We start from the raw sequence: 16,704 nt of genomic DNA, 5'->3' as shown, positions 1-16,704 counted from the left end.
GAGAGAGAGAGAGAGAGAGAGAAAGAGAGCGTCGCTTATATATGCGCCGCATCAAACTTGGAGTACGGGTCAATGGTCTGTGAATCGCCGACAAGATAGGAGTTCGCAATAGTCGTTTCATAACGGTTACGTCGCCGCGTTGCACTTCGTGACACGCCGGTACGCCGAGTTATCCGATGATCGCGAGAACGGAAACGGTTTTTGAGAATATGCGACGTTATCGAAACTGCGCGACGTTATACGCGTTTCCATGCGCGCTATACACGAGTGAAACGATTGTTTCAGAAATTGTCACTGGATTAAGATAGTTGACACAGGATTATTTGCTTTGCAGTAACGGGCGAGAAGGGCAATAAAAATAATTGCTTTATTAAGTCCCTAGACACTTACCGTTTGCGTAACGATAATCCTATATCAAAATAGATGACTCACAATTACGATCGCGGAGAAAGGTTATAAAAGAAGAAGAGTAAACTAAAAAGATCTCTTGAAAAAATTTTAAAATTTTAAAATTTTTATTTATGAGATTGATACGATTAAATATTTTGCTTTCAAGTAAAATATATCGTAACAGCGTATATATGATACCGCGATTTAAGTCATCACGTTATACAAAGCTATACACCATCTCGATATTATGTCTCACATTAGCTACTACGGAATCGCCGTTTGGAGCAGTAACGATATCTTTGCTTATCATGTTTCCAGCTATTATAGCCTTAACGCATTACCTTCCGCAGTTGCGGCAGAAGACACTAAAGGGATGCAGTAGAGATTATCTGCAACCTCTCTAAATTTCCGGGATGGTATCTCGAGAAATAACCTAGGAGGTAAGAGTATCAGTACTTTACAGAAAATAATACAAATAATAACTGTGCAAAATTCGCCATCTGGAGTTACATTACTGTAGCTCTTGAAGACATTACCTGGTAATATCGAAACTCGCAATGGAGCTCTCGCGCTAGACCATATACCTCTCTCGATTCGAATGGTCTCCCTCGGAAACGGCAAACGCGATCGTATATTCGCGATGTAAATGTTTAAGGAGCACCTCGAGGAGCACCTTACAGTAATTTTCGCGCGGATTAGAAATAACGTCTGCAAGAGCGGCAATTACGGATAGAGACTATCCTCCTGCGAGAGTGGTGAATTGTACTGTTCTTTTCACGACGCGAGTAAGTGACAGGTAACCCGGGAGCGTCGTGCAGTAACGGAAGTATTACACGACGGCCGAGCTAATTTCTGCCACCATTTGAAAATTAAACGGCAGAGAAAATATTTATGAGCACTTTACTAAATTAGCTCCGTGCAAAAAATCCCATTGTGCGTTGTATAAAATGCGTAGCGGATTGGACACACCCACTGTAAGCGTGACGACAAGACGACGTCCGTAAAAACCGTATTTATTCGAGTGAATTGCGAGCGTAAGCGCGCATAGAAGATTATAATCATCACAAGAAGAAATTACGGAGTGTATATTAACCTCATTACATGCCGAATTTTTTTTATCGGGCAGGAAAAACTATTCCTCCACGACTGTAATGTAATCTTATAACATGTTACAATCCAAGAAATTATAAAACTGTACTGAATTAAAATATATTAAGAAATTTGCATCATTTTCATGGATATATACTTTGAAACACTGATTTCTAACCGTTTTTCACCTATAATGTTTAAGATGCAAAAAAAATTTTTAAAAGCTCTCTCTCTCTCTCATTTTAATATCTTGATAAATATTCCACGTCACACGGAATCGGAAGCATCCAAATTCACGGATAAATCAAATTAAACCTGAACATTCCTCTATTTTCGATTGCTTGCAGGAGATTGCCGCTTAAGATAGTTAGCGGCAATTCGCTGCGCTGCGAGGTGAACTCGATTTATATCCTGATATAGTCGATCCGTAACTCCTCCGAATTTCATGCCGTCGACAAATATCGTTGAATACATTGTGGAAACACATATGTGTACGAACTTACCTAAAGACGCTCTCGTCGTAAGATAACAGAATGCGTACTGGTTGACTGATGCTACGTTTTTTTACTTCGTGCGCTGGCTCGATATGTACGCCGTGAATTATCTGGAAAACAAAGGCGGAATTTGATTAGAGTTTACATAAAATACCAGAAATACCATGTAAAATACCGCGCAGCTCAAGAGCTTTGTTCATAGTTTATTAATAAATATATTAATAGATTGTAAAATAATGCGAAGCAGTTTAAATCGCGACATTACTCGAGATATATATAATTACAATTGTGCCAGTGACGTGGTGAAGTAAAATGAACACAATGCTAAACTCGTCATATACCTGGAATCAAATATATCGAGCTTTTTATACGGAGTTATTAATATTTTTATAAATGATGTATTTGCTACTACAAGAAATATTCTGATGGTGTACTATTTTATTTCACTGATATGGCGTTATTTTCACTCACGAACGAACAACTGTTTTTATAATTGATATGAATGTCAGTTTGCTTTTACAAATTCCTATTATGCTAAAATCAATCCAGTAAATGTAATAAAAATACGCAAATAGCAAATTAATTTCCATCCTCGATATCTTAATTTATGGAATGATCCTCCACTGTTCCTTTTTAGCACGTGGAATGTAAATCTAAAGATAGACTCGTATACGATCAGAAAAAGACGCGATATATCTTATTATACATTCACAAAATTCAGAATTTGGTATGGATATTAGAGACTCACGTGAATGCTCACATTGAAGTCTATTCCGCGCGATAATTGATCGTCGAAAGTTGAGCCCGTTACTGACAGATCTTAATAGAAGATGTGCTAACTATATTGAATCGTGCCTGGTATTATGATACCAGCGGTGCGTGAACCTGATACGCTCTTCGACGGTGCTTCAGGTTGCGAATTCTACGATGAGGCGGCTGCAATCTCGCGCTCGCAGGAATAGCAGCTTGCGGCAAAGGCCGGAGCCGCGTTTACAGAGGTTATAAGAGGGAAGAGACAGGTGCATAAACTAGCTATAAGTTCTGGTTAACTTCAACACACCGTTGGGCTTCAATCAGAAGTTGCGAACGGTAGAGCCGTAGAACCGAGAGAAGGTAATAGATAAATGGACGTGAAGATGAGAACTTAAACAAAGTAACGCGCGCCTCAATGAAATGCATTGCAATTCGTAACAGCGAGAATTCACCAATTAGTACATTGACATTTTGTTCTAAATATTTATGATATGAAAATGCAAAAAGTAACGATAAATCTATATATTATTACGTAAATCAAATTATTTAATACGATAAAATTGTGATAAGCTAAAAGAACAAATTTACCGGTTTGATATATCGATTAATTCGCCACTTTGTAACGAGTTTTCGCCACAAGAGGGACTTTGACTGGCGGGATGGGCTCGACATTTCGTTTAATAGAGCCCCGTGTAATCGAGAAAGGTCACCGTTGCCTCGTCGCAATGGGCTTGCTTGTTAGAAATGCAATTATGCGAAGATCCACGTTAAGTTTTAATCCGATCCACTTTTATACTTGCGGAGAGTTTGCGTCTTGCGCGGAAAGCTTCTTAGTGATAATGCGATATCTTAAGAGGATAGGAGTGGCATTAACTGCGCCAGCCAAGGAGCGCAGAGAGGACCACGAATACCGGATCGAAGGTCGAAGTTAAGATGCAGCGGCGCTCGAGTATCACGTATATAGAAGATAACGGTAGCTAAACCACGCGCACTCCATCGTAACTTACAAACCACTCTAGCGAATAGTGCTCTCTTAATTATCAAACTTTAGACCGCTCCTAATTTCTATCCTTATACCCATGGTCTATCCCAGTAATACGACGGGATGCGCGTGCCGATGTACACCCCTCGACCAAGAACTAACTGTATAGCATAGACTTTCTACCGCTATGCTAAACTATTCAAATATTTAATCTGTATATTTATTGTACAAGTATGTGCATTAACACTGCATGCGCGGACACCGTGGCCTAAATCGATTTTTCACATTTATGATTCCCACGAAAATGGGGAAAAAAGAAATTGCAACAGTTCCGGCCTATGTAATAGAAATCACTTTTTGAAACCTTAAAGATGATATATGAATTTTTATAATTTTTTTGTAACACAGAAACGCTTTCGAAACCCTTTTAGACTTAAAAGTACCAAGGTGTCCGGGTGAGTGCTTTCAAAAACACGGGGTCTGCGCAGTGTTAAATCAATAAATTAAAAATTTTACATAATTAATTTCAGTCCTTAATGTCGTATATATTTTCGTTAAAATTAATTAAACTAGATATTAAATACGAAAATTTTAATTAAATTATGTTCATTAAATTAAATGTTCATTAAATTAAATTGAACTTTGAGTTGACAGAGTCTACAAGAGTTTTAAAATACATTATTATACGCATATTCATAAGATAACGATAATGTAAACATATTATTAATAACGGTGATCACAGTAAAATATTAATTGTGCGATTCTGTTATACGCATATATGTTACATCTACGTTAAAAACAAATTCAATAAATGTATTTAGTACAATGGCATTATCATCAATCCAATTACTTGCGGACTAATGGAAAGGAAATGCCAAGATTAAGTAAGTGGACAGTTCATGTGATATGGTGGAAAACAAGAAGATAGAGGTCTACAAATATCCCGCAGAGAAATTCCATAAGCCTCATCCATCTTGGTTATTGACCTTAATTCAAGACCAGCCAGTCGGCATTAAGATGATTTCCACGGAGAATCGATATTTTCCAGTGCTACGTCCACTGGTCGTAAAGATAGTAATAATGGAAACGTTACTAGCTACATAAAGCGATATTATTAAAGTGGTACATTATATATAGTCTGAGAAATATTCTTCCTAAAATAACTAAAGAATAAGAAAGTGTTGCTTGAATATAAAATTAAAAGATGAAAAAAGATAATATGCATGCACAAATATACATTCTGCGCAATAATGAACGTATAGACTATAAAATAATTATATCTTTTTTAGAATTATACTCCCACATAATCGCGAAAAAATTGAAAAAGTGTTTATATTACAATCGCTTTATCGCAGTCTAAAAATACATTTAATTAATTTTTTTTATTTGCTATTGCATATTCATTATTTGATAAGATCGCCTATCGATATCTGTCTTTAAAATCTTGTGCGATGACATATATATTGATCAAAGGTAGGAAAGGTAAAAAGACTGGTCGTTCATAATTTACTTCAAAGGAAAAACTTGGCTGTTATTTTCGGAGGAATAGAGAAGCTACCGTATTTATTCATCCATGCATTTCTGTAAGTGATATTCCAGCAGTTACATTTCATTATTAACATTTCAAGAATTAAATTACCTGCAGCAGGAGGAAGCACATGAAACGTAGTACAACGAAAATGTGTAACAACGTACTTCCGTTTTTATTGGACAATGTAAATATATTATAATATTACTATAATACACCATTTTAATAATAATTGTTAATTACGAAAGTATATATTTTGCGAAAATGAGACAAGAGATAAAATATCCAGTACACGTTTGCATGGCCGTATCTCCTTCTCTGGATGAGAAAGTGCCTCGATGCACTTCGATTTATCATATATCTACGCGTTGAAATAGGGATCGGGGGATGAAGAGATCGTGGAAACTGGGCAGGTGGGCAATTTCCGTGGTAGCCGTCTACCGTGATATACCCGTCTCTTTTCGGCCGTACCGCATTTACACGCGGCACGATGGAAATTTTGTGTTTCCTACATGTCCCTGCATTTTCATAGCATTTTTATGCTCGTCCTTCCCCCTCGATGGAAACGTAAATAACCGATCATCGATTGCTCGCCCTTCGTCTTCGAGGTTTCCGACATATATGCCTCATCAAACGGCGAGAGATGAATTGTTCATTATTATCATCTCCACGAATATACCAAACCGCGGTGGTATATCGGGTATATCACCTGTTTTCAAACGCCGTTCCATTTAGACACATTTGCATGATGCATAATTTAGCTTCATATCCATTCCATGTTCAATTTTTAAAGCTTTAGTCAATTTAAAATTTAATTTTTTACGTACGGTGGCTGCACAAGAGTATGTGCAATGTGTTATGCCTCTATAACAGCACAACGTAACAAAAGCATCTAAAAAAACTGATTATAGATTCATAAGATATATGTAAGATAAATCTAATATCGTGCTAATATACATAAAACCACAGACCACGGTTCTATTAACGATAATAAATTGTCTTTCAACTTCTTATTTGTTTGAAAAAAAGTCATGATTTAAGTGATCTGCGCGAATCTGTCCGGCGAGTTTTCGAAACAATCTGTTTTCGAAATCCGGCGTAATGTTACGGTGTTTCTCGAAGTAGTGCGAGTCGCGCGCTCGGTCGCCCATTCAACCAGCGAGGTTGGGGAAGAGATTGATCTACGGCGGAAGTTGCGCGCGTGAATTTGAGGACATTATCTGATCGCATGGAGAAAGTAATTTATGGGAGTAGTTTAGCCGTGTGCGATAAAACAAATTCCACGCGGAAGAATGAACTGAAGAGCGCGAGCAAATTCTCGAGATTCCCAGAATCCTTTATTCCGAGTCCTCCATTTTAATAGCTTTTAATTAACCGGATATAGTCTTCGAGCATCAACGATTGATCGCATTGTTACAAGAAGGTCAAACCTAATTAAATTCTTTGCCGTTTCACCAATACAGTTGCGCGATATTTCAGCAATACAGATATTAATTACGGATAATTAGCAAAGTTGTACAGCTTCTGTGAAGCTGACGCGCATAGCATTTTAAAAATGCGGATATAATTAATAGAATTCGGCTTGTTTTTCAAAGAATATGATATGTTTCAGAAGTTTTAGCGATTAAAAAATAGATGTCCGAAAGTATAGAGTGTCAACTGCACGTTTTTATTATACCAAAATTAGTATAATAAATTTGCTTATTTCAATCAAAATCTATTTGAAATGTAATGCTTTATGACAGTGCTCTTACTATCTAGAGCCTGTAAAAATGTTATATTTTCGAAGTTTTTAAGCCGTGAAAATTTAATAAATTAAAAATTCGCCAAAATCCACCGCGATTTGAATATATAGAAGTCGAATATTTAAAAAATAATGTAAATATTAGCACTAAAAACGTGTAATTAAACGTAATTTTGCAAAATGATTCACGAAAATGGACTGTTTACCTTTTCTAACAAGCGCGAATGAGAAAGGAAAATAGTCAAAGTTTACCTTACCAAGAAACAATGCTGATTCTCGTCAATTAACGGAACGCACGAACGAGAGATTAAATGAACTCTGTTATTTTATCATTTGTAACTAGTTGTTCTCGAACAGCCAGGATCTTTGCCGGTCGCACCGACTCCTCCTTCCGTTTACTCTGATTGTCAGAAGACAGCTCCAGCTTCTAAACTTTGAAAACACGTTGGAGAATAGCTTCCGTGCTGCAGTGCCGTCAACAGCAAAATAAACTTCGTCGTTTATATATCTCAATGTGCGTCTTGCAAATGATAAAACTCCGTCGCGCATAAATTCATTAGCGTTGACAAGAAATTAACGACGAAGATTCATGCTCCGAAATAATTGATATCGGCGAGAGAGAGCAGCGTGAAAAGTTAAACATTTAACACAGAGCTATTTATATAATATATAAAAAGAGAGATTAGGATGTAAGAACCGTGGCTCAACATCGAAGCGGGTTAATGTTTTTGCCACGAAACTCCCTTCGGCAGAGGATTGGGCCACAGAAAATAGAGGAAAAGACATGTCCGTTCGAAATGAGATTTAAGGGACTCGAGGGGAAGAGAGAACGGTAATCCTATTTCTGCCGCGCGCAGGCTCGGCAAAAGATTCCTCGTACAATGGAGGGCGGTTATACGGCGCGGCATGGCAGAGAGTTCGAAACCGGACTAATTGTCGGTCGAGACGAGGTAATTCCCCGCTTCGTGCAATGGACGTCGTCGCGGCAGAAGACCCGTAATTGCGATCCACTCCACTTTTTCACCCCCGTTCCACCACCCCCTCCTCTTCCCTCTCTTCGCGTCACGACAAATCGAATAGGCCGACTTCCATCAGTCATCATCAGGCCTGTCCGATAGCGGATAATACCAGACGCCAGACAAGACGCGCAAGTACGCGGAATTATGCGCTCGAGTTTCTGTCATGATCATAATGCTGGTGCAGTGGGAGCTGTCCGAAACACCGCAAGCATTACCGTGGCCACGGCACGAATTGGAACGTGCCAGTCGGCATAATACATCAATTCCGCTTTTACACTGCGAACAGCACTTAGCTCGGGGAAAATATACGCGCCATACGATATCGCGCGCCCCGTTGAAATACGTGTTCAGTAGTTTCGGGTGTCACTTGATATGGCATATCTGAAAACGAATCTCTAGAGTTTATTGTTGTGAAATACGGTTGACGTATCGTGTTACCTGTTTTAATCACACGTTTCGCAGAATGCAGTTTAAGCGTGTAACTTTCGCACTCGATGTGCCAGGCTTCACCGCTGAAAGAAAATAATACAGTACGGAAATAAAAAAAAAAAAAAATAACACCGAGAGTTTCGTGCGATATAATTATCTAATTGTTGCGAATATTTTAATCGCAAAATACAGTAGTTTGAAAAACTTTAATACAGTTTAAAATTATAAAAGCTTAACTGTATTCTTTAAGAAATACAGTTACAGAAGAAAGAGCTAGGCGAGCGCAAGTACAATTATCTCATTAGATAAGCGAAGCTATTGGGAAAAGTAACGAAATATATATTGTAAAACCGTCTTTCAAAAACCAAAGTATTTCTTTTATAACAAAGAGAACTTGATCAAAAGTGGAAACATTAAAGTTTCAAGTTTCATTATTTGTAAACATAGGTTGATACTATAGTAAATACTAAAGTAACACACATATAAAACCAAGTTTACATTTTCTGCATGGAAATATCATCCTCTGATTTTGCAACAAGGTTTCTGGGATAGGGCACGTATACCGCGATAGCTACGAGCTCGTCAATATTGCGAAAATGATCAAAGTTTAATTTATGCTTATAAGCTTCGCCATCGAAAGAGTTCATCGATATTCATCGATTATGCATACGAAATTAGTATACCATGCGAACACAAGATCTTGCCCCAAATTTGACAAAACACCCTCGATCTTTCCGAACTCTCGTCTCCGCATTTCATATTAAAGTTCAGCAAAAATTGGAGCACGCATTTGGTTAAAGCCAGCAGTTTTATACACTTGCTACCGAGCTTGCTATACGTATACAGACACGATTGGTTGTACGTGGAATCTTTTACTATTGGGAATACGAAAGGGAGAAGGCGTCGTTTCGGAATCCCCCTTGTGCCGGTGTCTGCAGAACGTGGGTATCATGTAAAAGCATCCCGGCGAAACTAGATTCTCCGCAGTCATAGCTTATTTAGGAAGCGCGAGGTCGCACGCGATTGAATAAATATTTCGTATTAAAAAAAAATAGACATCGAGTATATCTTTTGTTAAATTTTATTCCGGAATTTTACCAACTTTCAGAGTGAGCAATCTGCGCGCATTACGGTTGCGGCGCGATAATATTTGCGATTTTTGGAATCGTGCAATGGCAATTGGAAATTCTGGATTCCTATATAACGACAGATAAATGGCTATTGCATTTTGTATGGCGCCTCTTCATGAATATGCAGCTGCATTGTTATCTGCAGAATTATAGCTAGCAATTTCTATAGTTATGCAAAATGGGCTATCTTGATAGGACATTGCTTGGCAAAGATATCGATAAGTAATGTGAACATATCTGAACATATTTGCTGTTCATACAAATTTACTAACGTATATTACACGCAAATAGCGATAGAGGTATTATATAATCGACATAAACACGTTAACGTAAACAAAACCTGTTTTTCTTTCTACTGCACAATACTATTCGCATTAGCATGAAACAGTGTATCAACATAGAAGCATTAACATTAGAATTACCACCGCGCAAAGCATTTAACTTTTTGACGAAATTACGAAGACGTAGTATATTTTGCCAAAACGTATGTTTGGACGATTAAAACGCTACTTAAGGAACCATTATCGCAAAATTGTTTCTACTATCCTGCTTAAATGCAAAATCATTAGAGCAGGTCTCCAGCTTTTGCCAGAGCAACGAGTAGTTACGAAACAATATGGAGCAATTAAAGGTTTGTTTATATTCCGCTATTTTCGATACAATTTGTAAAAATATCTAACTCGATTCAAAAGCGAAAAATCTTTTTTACCAGAAAGTGTATTGACAATGGAAATAAAAAAAATCAATATTTGTTTTTAGTAAAAGTAGCATAATCAATAAGCTTGAAGCTGAAAAATTTAATCGGAGTATAGAAATATAAGTTAATCTAATCTATCAAACTAAATCTTCTAAATTGAGTTATTCTCAATTGAGTAAATGTACTAAATAATGAATAGGTACAATTTCCTTCTTCCTAGTTCTTTTCTATGTAAAATATAATTACTTGTAATTTAATTTCGTTTGTCGAAGTACAAACGTATTAAATTCATTTATATTATTTTATTTTAAAATCCCAGAAAATTCAATTAATTTTTAAGTTAGATATTCGATTTGGTAAGTACATATACCTATCAAAATGTTCAAAGAAAATTTAGAGAAAGCTATTTCTTTTATCTTAATAAGTTTCAGAAAGTTTAATAATAATAAAAAAACAATTTCTTTTAATAAAGATCTCGTGCTTATCGGCGTAGTATCGGTGTAAAAAGAATACCCAGAAATTTCGACAGAAACTGAATTATGCCATCACCTGACGTTAATATGATTTGTATATCCATTATATAGTAGCGTGTTAGGGGAAAAAAGGACGGCTCGTTTCCGTGGTATCGAAGCGCGCACACAACTAGACAGTCGGACGTGTCGCCTGTTTAATATTTTCTGTCACATAAAGTCCCTTTAACATATTGCTATAAAATTGAATATTTATTTAAACGACAGAAAATTGCATGTTACTTTTATTTTTAGGATAGAATTTTCAATGTTTTGTAAAATCTGAAGCATATGCGTAACAGTTTTTAGATAACCATTAACAATGAAGAAAGAACGGCGCAAATGTAACAAATAGACAATGCACGCACATGCTAAAGTTAATTCTGTGAAATTTGCTCTTTACTATAAGCAAAATATACACGCGCATTTAGCTGTGGTAATATATAATCTTTCCATCGAGGAGCTTTTTTGCGGGAAAACGTCGGTGGAACAAAATGAGGAAAAATCTAATTAAAGTACAGGAAATCAAATACGCAGCGGAGAACTTGCCGGCCATTCTTCTCAGTCATGTTCTCCCGCTTCACATACTGACGTAAACTGCCACCCGAGGTAAATGCGAGATATCCCATGCGGGCCATACCGCCGCAAAATACGAGCATGACGTTCATTGAAATGATATCAGTTTCCGGGGCGGGGAATCGATGCGCGCACACGTAATTGAATCCTCGAATTACCATCCAGAAAGATCAAATGGGTGCTTCGTGGCGCGATGGCAAATGCTAATTATAATACGCGAAGCGAATTCGCTCCGGTATATACTATTCTTGGGTGTTCGCGGAATGCAAGACGCCGCTCTGGTTCGACTTATGCGAATTGATTCCGCAGGCGGTTCGGTTACGTTTATTACCCTTGATAGTAAGATACGTACCGCACACACGTATCTCTGCATTTGTGATCGAATGCGTGCTCGAGTCTTATCTGACACAAAGCCGCACATGCGAATACGGAGCAACGGTTAAACGTCTACACGCCGCGGTATACGATCAACCGTGTTCCCGACCTTACCATACTGCCGGCATGCATAATGTACGAATGGCATGGCATGGGCGCGCGATGCACAATACGACGGATAAGCCTAAGGGTGAATCAACCCTTGAATTTTTGTCGGACCCGCTGCATTTGTATTAACATGAATCTTTCGAGGTTTGGATTTAATACACAATGTTAGTGTGATGTATGTAGAATAGCTAGTATGTATAAACACACATTTCAATGGATTTGATATGTTAATTTCTTTCTGCGTAGTAATATGAACATTACAAAAAAAGACATACGGTTTTTATATATATTACAATTGTGTTATAATCTGATAGGATGACAAACGTAGATATCTATATTTCGCAGCCGTGTTTCAGACGATAAATCATATTTCATATATTGTACAGCTATAGAAAATCTATATGAATACTGCAAATAAGATCCAAACTTAAGTTTATTTATATTTCAAGATAAAGAGGAGAGAGTAAGATTTTTATTTAAAAAATTATTTAAAAAATAATGAGATGCTCATGTAAAAAATTGGTTAGACGAAATAATAATGGAAGTAAAATTTTAACGAGAAAAGAGAGAGAAAGAGAGAACCTTGACATGTTTTTTATTGTATTTTAATTTGCAGTATCAAGCCCAAATGTTAAAGATAGCTGATTAAAAGCGAGAGTTCTTCATGCTTGGTCAGTTCTATCGGGCGCAATTTGTATTGGTGCAATAATTTACGCAACTGTCGTGTTTGTGTCAAGGCAAGCTAATTAGTCGAGTAGATGGCTGAACTGACTATAGACATGAAAGGGCCTTGCTCACGTCGGGAATCCATTATGCAAGACATTGCAACCCGCACCTAACGAACTAATTTGCTGCACGTCGCGCAAAATGGAAGAGACATAAGGATGGGGATAAGGAAGGACACGGGTAAAACTGCATTGGACGTGTACACGTCCCTATTGTCAGTGCAAACAGTTATCAGATCTTGCGTGACAGTATAAACCGGGGTAGAGCAAATTGAATCGACAGATTGAAAGCACAATGATTCAACTGAGGGTTCAACATTTACTTAGAAAAATTTAAAAGACAACTTTGAGAATCCATTTTCTACGGTTTCTCATATATAATAATATATGTTTTTCAAAGAAATCGAGAATAAAAATCGTCTTATTGAAATCTACATATTTTTATTACAGACAATATATTATATAGATAATATTATATATAGATTACTATAATTATTATAGAGTATAGACAATAATACATCATTGTCTATAATTTATGTAAAATATGAAATGTAATGTATTGTTGAAGAAAAATTATTCTAAGATAAATATCTCTTAATGTATCTTGAAAAGTTGAGCTTGACATCGATACAACATCGATAACAATTTAATATATTTCTCATGTGCCGTAATAATTGTTTTTCACGGATCTTTTCTTAACATTTTGCGTCGTCTGAAAAATCTTCTGGCTCGGTTAATCTCGCTTAGTTCACCTTATTGCTGAGAGGGTAAATTTCCAGACGCACGCGTCGCGGCAAATTCGCAGCAAATTGTGCAGCGCGGGGCCCTAAATAAATTTCGCGTCGTGGGGCTTTGTACTCTAACGCGACAGGAAATTTCTACAGGCATGTACCTAGGTGTGTCGGTGTACATGCGCTCCTAGAGAATGTTACAAGGTATTTCGAGCAGATGCTCTTTTGGTCTAGCTGCGCCGTCCCCGCGAGCTTCGAAGTCAAGCGCGAGATGTGCGGTTCACTAAACTAAGATCTACGTACAATGGTAACCGGTTCATTCAATTTGCAAGCGTCTCTGTTTGTCAATCATTAATTTGATAATGTTCGATGAACCACTATATATATTAGATCATTTTCTTGTAATATAATTTTGTAATATAATACATAATTCTTTTAAAGTATAAATGTTCTAAGAATGTGCTAATTGTTTTTAAATTAAATCTAACAAAAGAGAAGATAAACGTATAAAACTAGACATGTAAAATCTAGCTATATTCAGAAGTATAAAAATATAGAAATTTTAAAACTAAAGTTTTCTTTTACGTCGAGTTGTTCATCAATGGAATTATATATGCAGTTATGTTTTAGCGATCAATGTAGGTAGTAAGAGATTTCCTGAGCGATTTAATCGTGAATTATACACGTGTCATGTATAATTGTTGAACAATGAAACACCCGCACATTCTATCCGACACATGTATCTATCCGCTTAAGGACAATCCACTTTAATGTCTAGTAACGATTTATGACACGCCAATTGTCCGTTGATTAGCAGTAGTATGTATTTAGAGGTTATTATTCTGCAAATGTATTAATTAGATGAAATCACATAATAAGTTATGAATAAATCTTGAATAGCATATTTTTTTAAAATAAATATTATTGTATTTTTAAAGTATCATCATATTTTTTTATGAACAAGAATATGCCTAATAAATTATTACAATGGTATTTCTTTTAACCACTAAAAAATACAGAAATGACTAAAAGGTAAAAAATAATCTCAATATCTACGATACAGTGTTCTTTATCACCGCAAGCACGAATTCAGTCGTATAAAATTTATGAGATTTTCAGTGTAATGTATGGTATCGCTTTACATGTATATCGTGTGTATATGTATGTGTATATAGTATACAGTAAGCGTCTTTCATAGCGTATATTAAACCACCACTCGACAACCTGACCGCCACCTCCGCCTTCTTCGACCTGGCACGATGTGATCTACACGTGGCAATATTGCGCCACATGCCGTGAATTCTCTCAGAGCCATTTCACCTAATCGAGACGGTACCATGCGCCGCTCGTGCTTGCAATCGTCGAAGTAGCTCCGTAGCTAGTGACCATTTATAGGTGGACAACGAGGTAGAGGGTGTTTGAGTAGGCAACGTCACGTCGCCGCCGCAACGCGGCAAATGAAACGGGAGTATTCATTTGTCAAGACGGCGCATATTAACCTTAGATAGTATTCGATTTGATTGTGTAACAAAGCTGCAATTTAAATGCAAGTAAATCTATCAGTTTCAGCATAGCGTGACACGTCTTAAAGATTTCGAAGCGCTGCAATCTCGTCACGAATTTTATTTTGTTTTGGCCAACAATCTCATAATAACAATAAGAAAACTGGAAAGATATTAGGACGCGACTTTTATATCATCTAGCCGACGTCTTGAATGTCCCACAAATCTCGTGGTTTTTATCGTACGTGCATGTCACGTTCAACGGCAGAGCTATTTCTGTTAGTGTTTTCCTTGATTTGTTTCAGAGAGAGAACTTATTTTAGAAAGAACAAATGCCTGCTTTTAAAAACCTTTCGATTAAGCATAGAAACTCAATATTAAAACAATATTATAACAATATAAACCATACAAGTGATGTGTGATATTCTAACATTTAATAAATAGTTTTTAGTTCTTTTTTACGCGTATTCTTTTACGAGTTCCAAGGACTTAAAGTAAAGGTGTAATAAAAATTTTTAATGTAATCCCCTAGATTATTAGACATATAACTCTAATAGGTAAAACAGAATATATTTCACCAATTTTAATCTCGACGAGTGCGCATAAATTTAATCTTCTAAGTAGCTATATCCAGAATAAAAACCTGATCCACCATGAAAAGCGGGCATTGTGTTACGTTGACCACACATCTCTTCGATCTTGGCCAATCCTATATCTCATCGATCGTACACGCGACCATAATCCTCTTACTAATTCGCCGCATGCATTACAGATTGGGTTATACTCGCGTAGCTTAGGGTAGCCTAGGTCAATCCGGGATCCTAGGATTGACAAAGATTATGTCAGCGCATCCAGGTATCTCGATCTCTCTTTACATCGATAAATGTCAACTCAATCAGTACACACGGCTGTGACAATTTATTTGATGAATTAATAACATTATTCACGAAATGTCACATGCATCGATGAATATTTATTAAAAGCAGGTGTTATATATAAATTATACGAACGAGTAATATAAATATTCGCAACTTTGTAACCCAATGCTGATCAGTGTTACGATAGAGAGTCGCTCGTTCAGATTAACGAAAAAGAATAGAGAAACTGACCTAGCGTACAATAATGGCATGACCACCAGTCATATAATCCCGCCGATGGCGATGCGTTCGATGTGTTAAGTTAGAGAGTTAATCAAACGTTAGATAGTACCGTAAATTCCTCTCTGGCCAGCACGGAAAACAAAATTTATGGTCCCACATAGATCGATCGCCTGTCTCGAGACCAAATGGAGTCTGAAATTCTTCCGCGGCCGACTAAAAAACAAGATTTACGATAATTGGATTTTGTAATTCCATCATTCTTGATTCTAAACTAACCGAAATCTGAAATTTCTTCCGGGCTAGGCAAACCCGATTTACGGTAATTAAGTTCCGTGATTCAATCCAGTGAGTCTAAAATAGAACGTAATGGATTCATTTGCTTCATGCTTTAATTTCAAATATAAATGGCGCTGTTAAATAAGTGTTGAGATATACCTAAAACAAGGGAAGATGAGAATATTACAAAAGTAAAAGTATAAAAAGAAAACTTGAAAAAATGATAAAAATCTGAGTAAAAAAATAACTTCGTTGCTCCCTTCGAATTTGCGAAATGTGTCAATGGCAAATCTGAGAAACGTTTATCATAAATTTGAAATTCATAAAATTAATTCATATAAAATTCATAAAAATTTTAAATTATGCGCATATAAAAATTAATAATAACCATTAGATACCATCACTTGTTCGTCCGACCCATTAAAACCACAGCAATCTTTAGTCGATTTTAAGCGGAAAGCCTAACTGTGTCTTTTCAAGTTTGCGTTGCATCTCCGATATTATGAATCTTTGCCCGTCCGATTAATTCGCGGCTCACTGGCGCTGT

At 36.7% G+C, this 16,704-nt stretch overlaps 1 protein-coding gene across 1 annotated transcript in view; it reads right to left on the bottom strand.

The window, feature by feature from the left end:
• LOC112464739 (leishmanolysin-like peptidase) overlaps nt 1–16,704 on the bottom strand; it is a 259,428-nt gene that overhangs the window by 139,462 nt on the left and 103,262 nt on the right. Inside the window, exon 2 of the mRNA XM_025031897.1 lies at nt 1,983–2,083. Coding sequence (XP_024887665.1) covers nt 1,983–2,083 — 101 coding nt within the window. The remainder of the gene's footprint in view (nt 1–1,982; nt 2,084–16,704) is intronic.

Source organism: Temnothorax curvispinosus, unplaced genomic scaffold, assembly GCF_003070985.1.
Source record: "Temnothorax curvispinosus isolate PA1 unplaced genomic scaffold, ASM307098v1 QBEX01001498.1, whole genome shotgun sequence".
In the NCBI taxonomy this organism is placed as follows: Eukaryota; Metazoa; Arthropoda; class Insecta; order Hymenoptera; family Formicidae; genus Temnothorax; species Temnothorax curvispinosus.
Note: the sequence above shows the minus strand (reverse complement) of the source record. Positions and strands in the feature narration are given on the sequence as shown.